The sequence below is a fragment of the Chaetodon trifascialis genome, chromosome 20, assembly GCF_039877785.1.
Source record: "Chaetodon trifascialis isolate fChaTrf1 chromosome 20, fChaTrf1.hap1, whole genome shotgun sequence".
NCBI classification, from domain to species: Eukaryota; Metazoa; Chordata; class Actinopteri; order Chaetodontiformes; family Chaetodontidae; genus Chaetodon; species Chaetodon trifascialis.
Window position 1 is genome coordinate 17,316,650 of NC_092075.1, and position 8,742 is coordinate 17,325,391.

An 8,742-nucleotide genomic window follows, 5' to 3' on the forward strand; every position below is an offset into this window, starting at 1 on the left:
GAGATTAATTCATTAGTCTCCAGCAGTATATGCACTAAAATGTTACAGAAAAATATTGCAATCATTCTGTAAACAAAGACATCTGTGGAGACAAATACTGCATAAACAAGAAACAAATACTTATATAAGTGTTTTCATATTCCATTCACTTTAATTAAGTTAAAATTAATTGTCATAGCACATCATTGGAAATAATTCACTCACCTTTACCAATGAAAATATTCTGGTTGTACACACAGTTTTTTTCCTGCTGCCTGTCTGATGTGCAACCTCGGCCGTCTCTCTCCTCTCCCGATATTTTCACATCTAACTCTGTGAATTAACGGTTTATTTCAACCAAGATGGATTTGGTGAGTTTGTTTTTTTGTCGAGTTTGAATGAAGTGTGTTTTACAATGATCTGAGAGGTAAAATTGCTCTTTTTGTCAGTGGAGTCTGGTGGCTTTGAGCAGAGCACAATAATAGGTGATACTTTTAATGACAATCTGAGTCTGTCAGTGGCAAAATCAAACACTTTCAGTGGATGTATATCGGTGTGCACAGTTGCCCTCAAAGATTACACTGAAGCTGTTGCATCATGTTTCATGGCTGAAACAACCTACTGGACCAGTATATTTGAACTAGGTTACTGATTATGATTAGTCTGCCAGGTAGTAATAGCAGATTGATTGGCACATGAAGTTAAGTTTTATTTCCGATAGCTACAGAGGGTTAAAAGTAAAAAGGTGCAACAATTAATTAACAATTGTACCTCTTGTATACTTTCACATTATCATACCTACACCTGTCTTTACTTATGAGGCAGAAGAAGCAGTCATCCAACACTGATCTGATCATCACAAGGAAGTGAGCTGAATTTCTGCTTTTAGACAGCATGTTGTTTGTTTGATATGAAGGATAGCCTCATTTGAATGTCACAAAATATGTCTGGGAATATACACTCAGTAGTCAGTTCACTGGGTATACCTTGTTAAAAAAGAAAGTTATGCATTCTTTCAGTCCCGTCCTGCCATACAATGTTTTTATTAGAAAAACGACTTATTCTTCTAATATTACACACTTAACTCGCGGAGGAAGTCCCGCCTAACTCTCCTCCCGCGCTCTCTGACGTCACTTCCACCGCACAGAAAACATGGCGGCCGCCAGTCCGTCAGATACGGTGCATTCACTGCCAATAAATGTTGTCATCAAGACCGAGCCAGACGCCGAAGACGGTCTGCTCTTCGGTGCGGAGGATGTGCCGGTTAAGCGGGAGCCCGTCGTCCCGCTCTTGGCCCCGGTGAGCGGGCTGCAGCCGCTCACCTGGTCGCCGGATCACCGCCTGGCTGTATGCACCACCAGCTCCTTGTCGCTGATGGAGCTAGTGTGCGATGTGCACAGCAACAAACAGGACCTGACGCTGCACAGGACCTCAATCCCCGTCCCGTCCGAAGTACACAAACTGCGGGTAAATATCCACAACTCATCGACAAAGGAAAAAGATGCACTCATGCACGTTAGCATAGCAAGCACGGCAGACAGAACTTAAGCTAATAAACACTGAGACTGCGAGCGTCAGCTCAGCCTGGTGCTGGTTGTACACTGAATCTCCCCACCGTCCACACCGCTTTCATAAACCTCTGACAAAGTCTCTGCACATGCTGCGATAAGCTGTATGACAAACAATAACAACCGCTGCAGCTGACGCCTGAGGTAGCGTCACTGAGCGAACAGCCCCCTCCCTCACCAGCCTGCAGAGAAGGAATCAGTGAATGGGGAGTTTCACCAATGTCCAAATTCAACACATATCCGCTGCTCATGTTCATGAACTGACTTCAGTGTCTCATAACAGTGCTACCAAATCACAGCCGACTTGCAGGTAATAAAATGTCAGCCGAGGTTGACGTGAAATGAGTTGTCTCCACAGTTAAAACTATGATGTTACTGGGATGTAAAATCCTTGATTTCTGCAAGGGGCACTGGTTATGTTGAGATGTGAGCTGTCACGTTGACTACAAAGACAACAAACCTCTCATGTTGCTCTCATAATCAGCCATAACTGGCTTCCAAAGTGGTTGTATATTAAACTGTAGTATCACTCCAACCACCCAGACATGTTTGGTTAATATAACTGTCCACAGTATACATATCACATGCTCAGTTTTTAGAAACATGCATGTGTTTTGCAGCCAAAGTGCCATTACATTTTAAAGGTAATACTACTGGTAGTCAGTACCACAAGTGCGTCTCAACAATATACCTTGTAGGTGATTACATAGTGACATCTGTGAGTCTATTGGAGAAGTGTTCTGCTATTTGTCTCTTTTTAAGCAACGCTTGCAGACATGCCTCAGAAACACAGCCAAACTAACATCCACTTGTGTGCTATTAGTTTGGCAGCGGTGGCCGCTTCTGTATTTTCATTATTTACTGAACTGAAAGATAATTGAAGCGACGGAATACAAACGCTGATGAAAAGAGAAACTGAAAAACAGTTTTGCTGTGAATCTGCCTCCGTGCAGCTGCTCTAGTGTGTAAACATGATTGTTTAGAGGTTCGTCTCCACTCCAAAAATCCACTTGGCAGATAAAATACTGGATGGAGCCGAATTTTCTAATCCGCTCGGCGCAGTGGCAGACAGGCGGTGTTGGTTTCCCACCATCATTTATACACATGATTAGCCGCTTGTAAATTGGAGGGCTAGTGAGGTAGCAATAGGCGATGGCACTCAAAGCACAACTTGATTTTTTATGTCTGATAATACTGCTGAATCACTGTCTATATACAGTATATTCTGTGTTTCCATGTCACGTCTTTTTCCTGCTTTTAGGTTTTCCTGCTCCTATACATTGTTTCATTTGTGCTTTTGCTGTATGTGGAAACACCTTGCACACTTTTCTTAAACTGGACCTTTAACCTTTGCTTTCATTTGTGCTTTAAACTTTCAAGGTGGCACCAGCAGCAGAGCTAGCTCAGGCAATGGAGAAGTTCTCGACACATCCGGACCCCACAGTAAGGCAAGTTTTTCTGGCCGACACGGTGCTGAACCCATCGGTGGGAGTGCACAAAGGAATAAAATATGCCAGTTGGTCTCCGTTAGGTTGTGACTCCAGCGGACGCTGTCTGCTCGCTTGCCTGACGCTTGACCACAGACTTACCATTCATAACAGCCACAAGCGTCTCGAGTGGAACATGCTAGCCGATCTCTCCAAAAAGTACAGCCAGAGGCTAAAAGAGCGAGGCTACGCTAAAAAGGACGGCAAGCCTCCGCAGGCAAACCTGCTGGACTTCGACGAGCTGCAGCGGCGTTTCCACATGCAGACCCCTCTGAGGATGGAGTGGTCGAGCGTCTATACGATCAAACAGGTTCAGCAGGACAACACGTGCGTAGACGTGGAGATGGTCCTCCTCGCCGTCTTAATGGAAAACGGTGACCTTGTTTTGTGGAAGTTTGTGTTGCCCTTCATAAACGGGGCGGAGGTTGTATTTTATGACATCATCGAGTCAGGTGTGACCAGACCCAGTGACTTGGCGTGGTGGGAATATGAAAGCGCCGATCGCCGGATGAGCGGACTGATCGTTGGCAGCGCGGTGGGGCCTGTCAAGATCATGCCGGTCAGCCTGTCGGGGGTGAAGGGCTACTTCACCCTCCGACACCCCGTCATCCTCTGGAAGGAGTGCGACGAGATCGCCGTTGAAAACATCAAATGTGTCCCAATGACCCACCCAATCCAGAAAACCAGGTGCAGCCTCATCGTGGCGTCCCGCGGCTGCTACGTCTTCTGGTGTCTGCTCATGATTTCGCCGGCCGGACTGAATGTACACAACTCTCACGTGGCGGGAGTGCACTCTCTGCCCGTGGTCTCGCTAGCGGTCAGCCAGCATGGCGTTGCAGTGTACACGTGTTCCATAGATGGGTGGATAAAAAAGCTGACGCCGACATTTACGGAGAACACTTTGATTTTCAGACAAGAGGACATGCTGCGACCTGAAAATGTGACGGGGAGGAGGATACACGGGATTGCCGTGAGCCGCAATGGAGCGTACATTGCGCTTACCAGCACACAAGGTATAGTTGAGGGCTACCATCCAGCAAACAGGACCTACCAGGTTCACTTTGTGACCCTGAAAACGCCAGAAATGGCTGCATCTCTGCTGCTCAAGCCCCCCACGCAGAACTTGTACAAAATGGCCGACCTGCTCGACCTCGTCAGGTGGCAAATTTTGAAAAACAAGTGCATCCCGGCGTCACTGCTGGAGGAGCTCGATCAAAAGATCCAGGAAGCAGACTCGCCCTACTTGTGGCGTTTCAAGCTCTTTCTGGTGCGTATCCTTTACCAGTCTCTGCAGACGCCTCTGACAGACCACCACTGGAAGCCCACGCACGAGGAGAGCAAGGTGTTCGTCCAGGACGGCGAAGAGGAGGACGGGAATGACCAGGACGATGCCGCGCAGGAGGAGGCTGAGCCCGGTGGAGTAAAACAGGAGGCCAGCAAGGAGGAGCAGATGGCGGAGGTGCAGGCTTGGATCAATGCTGTGGAGACCCACCTGATGAGGGAAAACATAAAGAAGGTGCTGGGGGTGGTGTACCTCAACACCTGGATTGCTCAGAGCACCAGCATACCCACCTGTGGCCTGGTGGAGTACCTCTCCAGAGACACTAACGACAGAGCTTCAGAGGTAAAACAGTGACTCATGAATGTTGTGATCTTTTGCTTTCAGCCCTGATCAGACGGACTTGATGTCAGGAGTGTGTGATGATCCCAAAGCGATATTTAAATAATCCTGCATGTTGCAGCGGCACAGCGTTCACTTAAAGCACATTACAGAGAGGGAAGGCAACCCAGTTCAGCTCAGAGATACATGCATTAAAGTCCGCTTTAAGAAGAAGAAGAAACGTTGAATTCATATCAAGACTCACCCTTACTCAACTTAATACAAGTAGCTCATCGTGGCTAATGTTAGCTGACTTTAGATGGACATTGTCTTGTATCTGACATTAATGATTTAATACTAATTCATTCAGTACTAATTGACTCTTCACTACACTACACAGAGTGCAGACTGGGAGAACCGTGTGTTTGTGGACTGGCTCTGTGCTCGGCGGCATGTTGAAGCAGGATCTTCCCCAAACTGCTGCCACAAAGTCTGAAGCACACTGTTATCTGAAATATCATTAAACACTGTAGCATTTAGGTCCCATGAAAAGGCATCAGTACTTCCTTAATGTGATGTATTTCCTCTTATTTATGGAGAGAAAGGCACTTTGATGAGTGCAGGAATAGCAGAAATGGTTCTCGCACAGAAACATTTTAATCGTTTATTAATGTCTGTTTATGACATGTATAGCGTCGGCCCTCGTATTTGTGTTTTTACCTTTACGTCATCACCACTGAACTCCTCTTCTGTGTGTATGTGTGCGATCTCCTCAGGTCCTGATTGGCCACATCAAGAAGAAGATTAACAAGCAAACGTTCCTGGAGCGCTGCAGCCTGTGTCAGGCGGTGCTGCCCTTCTCGGACCACAAACAAGCCATCTGCAAAAACGGTCACATGTGGCTCAGGTACAGCCATCGTCCTCCTCAGTTCAAATCTAAAGATGTTCTTTCTTAGCTTTAGCCTCGGCGTGCTCTGCGGGTTCAGATGCCGCAGTTGAGCCTGACAGGAGATGAATTGAATCTTAATGCCAAGTGCCTTCTTTGATGGTTTATTTGTCTTCACAGAGCAGTAATCAAGCCTCCCACCTTTTGATATTTACCCATGCACCACTCTCATCATCTCATAAATATCCTCTGTCAAACATTGCTCCCGCTCAAGCGCGGTGCCTCTGGTGGGCACCGAGAGGGAGATCTGTGCCCGTCAGTTGTACCTGTTTCTGCTCTACTTTTGTGTCTGTGTGTGTGTGTCTGTGTATGTGTGTGTTTGCATGTCTCCATCCCTGCCAGCCAGCTCTCTAATGCCTATCTCTCGGTCTCTTGCAGGTGTGTGTTGTCATACCAGGCCTGCCAGACGCTGACGTTCAGACGTTGCCTCCTGCTGGATACCATCGCCAAACTGCCAGAGCCTGAGGGTAAGCGCCACTTTCTCTCCACCTCCGTTTCACAATCCCGCTCTCCATCAGCCATCTCCTCCTGTCACCGTCAGCATCGGCCTCCGTCCCGCTCTGCCTCTCCAAACCATCATGCTTAAAAAAACCCCAAAACGTGACTGATTGGATTTTTTTTGTTTAAAAGGGATCATCTTGTCTGTGTGTGTGTCTGATTTCCAATCTGTGGCTGCCTTCTTCAATTCACGAGTGGAATCACTGGTCAGAAAAGTGTCTTCGCTGCAGCCTGGGAATTCTGAGCACTGGTGCACGAGTCAATAGTCTTTGCATGACTTTGGCTCATTGATGCATGCACGTAGGTTACGTTAAACACCACATACATTAAACAACAAAACGAGGTTTCTTCGCCACGTGGGTTCCTCGTCAGCTGTGAGCTCTACAAAGACTTCAGACTGGGAAAGTATCTGACAGGAAAGATCAATACAGCGACATGTTTTGATCCATCCTTGCATTCTAAATAAATCGATCCAAAGTCTGCACTACAGTAACCAGGGTACAGACGAGGATGTGTATGCATGTACTCTGCATGGATCAGTGCTGGACACACAATGAATGCAGCATCGTACCAGTGCATCATTGCAGTATTGCAACAATCATTATGATTAGATACTGAAAATGAGCAGAACTGCCCCAAACAAACAAACAAACAAACAAACAAACAAACAGGTCTCATGCCAGCAGTGTGTGTCCCGTTTCCTGCAGCGGTTGGAGTTGGGAGAGAAAAACACTGTGCTCTTCCCACTGTTTGAGGATCGGCTTCATCTGACTGCTGCATGCATCCCAGGTCTTTATGGGTCTCGCCTGAGCGCACGGCTCCCTGGTCATTCCAGCCTATCTGAGCTAAACACTGACAGCTCTGTGCCGTTTCTGGCATCTGTCAACATCATCCCAGCTCCTGTCTCCAAACATCTTCCGGATTTTCTTCTGTATTAAGTCTTCAAACCAGCTATTGTTGGATTTAACTGCGTTAAACCCGTTTCACACACGGAATGTGTGACAGCGACGGCTTTATCTGTCAGTTAAAGTTACGGCTTTCGGGCTGTCAAACCCCAGGTGGAGTTTTAAAGTACTGATCAGTATCAGGGAAGAAGAGCGTTCTCTCGCAGGCTGCATCACTGATTGATTTTCAAACTTGTTTTGCAGTTGAAAGCATTATTCATTCACGAGACTCTCATTTAATTCTTCTCTTCTTTTGCCTTCGCCGCAAGGGGAAAAAGTCACTTTTTCTAAAGTGATCTGAAAATGGAAAATGTCTCATTCATTGCGTGTTGGTGGATTTATTAAACTCGTTTATTGTCTTCATGCAAAAGAAATTAGTCAGAAGTTTGGAGATCAGGATCTCTTTTACAGAAATGAAATGAGGAATTTACGGCAGCGGTCTTAAGAAGGTGTTAACAAGATGCCTATTTAACCGAGTGCCTCTGTGGCCTTTACGTCAGAGTGAAAAGTGTTTGGGAAACGTTACGAGGTCTGATCCAGTAAGCCTGCTGCCTTTGACTTTTATGGGAAGGTGACTTGACCTCTGATTCAAACACGAGACCAGCGTGTGAAGTCCCCATCACATTTACGCAGTGAAATGCAGGCCTGAGCGCGTCTTTGTAATCATGTTCATATATAGCAACCTGCAGTACAAACACGACTTGTTGTCTTTCCTCCGCAGATCCAGAGTGGATAAAGAAGATACTGCAGGCGCCGTGCACGCTGTGCGACTCGCCCATGATCTAGAGCGGAACCATGGCGGGAACCTCAGGGCTGTCCTGCGACCTTCAGAGCGTCCTGCTCTGACGCAGGGTCAAATTTTGTCAGACATCACTGCAACAGTTTTTTTATTTCATGTGTTTTTTGTTCGTGTTTTTGTTATCACTTTATATCGGTATCTTTAAAAGTGCAAATAAAAGGCTTTGATTATACCTTCTAACTCTTATTTCTTCACAAGTGTAGCCGACAAAGTGCGCAGAGGAACTGTTTCCCCCCTGCCACGGTTTTAAATTAATATTTCACTGAGGTAAAACATTTTGGACTCAAACTTTACAGATTTCTTTATTTTCCCCCTCCTAAAATTAATTCCCAGTCAGACACAGTGTTTGCACAAGGGGAGCAAAGAAACAAAGTTTCAAATGTGGAGGTTTCTATTATTCAGTAGGACTTCAGGGCACCATAAATAAGCTCCCTCATTTTCCTTATGTTGACTATATTTCCAAACCTTTTGGTGTAGTTTTTATTGCAAGTAAGTGGAACTTACTCTGCTAGTCCTATTTTAGTGAGGGCCTTTTTTTTCTTCTTCTTTTTTTGAGCGCAACAAATAATACACTCTGAATAATACATACTCTGGAAAAAACTCAACATACCTCCTTTAATTGGCACTGTAAAACAATTTCCAAGCTGAGGGAGGAGGGTGGAGGGTTGGTGGTGCTCAGTCATTCTCTCAGATGAGAACTTCCGCTAATGTAAACGCAGAAGAGAAGGAGCGGCGAGGCAGATGAGATGAGCAAGAGGCAGGAAGAAAGCGAAAAGTGTGCTTAAAAACCCGGCACGGTCCCTCCCGTGGGAGCGGCTTGTAATGAGATTCAGCAGTAATGAGGGACAGAACATGGCGCCAGATGTGATTCTAATTCTAATCAAGGAGGGGAGGGTGGTAGTGATGGGGGGGGGGGGTTAG

At 46.2% G+C, this 8,742-nt stretch overlaps 1 protein-coding gene across 1 annotated transcript; it reads left to right on the forward strand.

Annotated features, from left to right (window-relative positions):
* Positions 1–1,111: 1,111 nt before the first annotated feature.
* Positions 1,112–7,992, forward strand: gtf3c4 (general transcription factor IIIC, polypeptide 4). Its single transcript, XM_070988238.1, has 5 exons — positions 1,112–1,446; positions 2,928–4,658; positions 5,411–5,541; positions 5,959–6,047; positions 7,744–7,992. Exons 1-5 carry the CDS (start codon positions 1,132–1,134, stop codon positions 7,806–7,808), a joined length of 2,331 nt encoding a protein of 776 aa, XP_070844339.1. The 5' UTR covers positions 1,112–1,131; the 3' UTR covers positions 7,809–7,992.
* Positions 7,993–8,742: the final 750 nt, after the last annotated feature.

Bases quoted from the DNA above. Each gene is read 5' to 3' on its own strand.
- gtf3c4 (XM_070988238.1), top strand. From the start codon at position 1,132: ATGGCGGCCGCCAGTCCGTCAGATACGGTGCATTCACTGCCAATAAAT. The intron at 4,659-5,410 runs GTAAAACAGTGA...CGATCTCCTCAG, and splicing joins CTAACGACAGAGCTTCAGAG to GTCCTGATTGGCCACATCAA. The intron at 5,542-5,958 runs GTACAGCCATCG...GGTCTCTTGCAG, and splicing joins AACGGTCACATGTGGCTCAG to GTGTGTGTTGTCATACCAGG.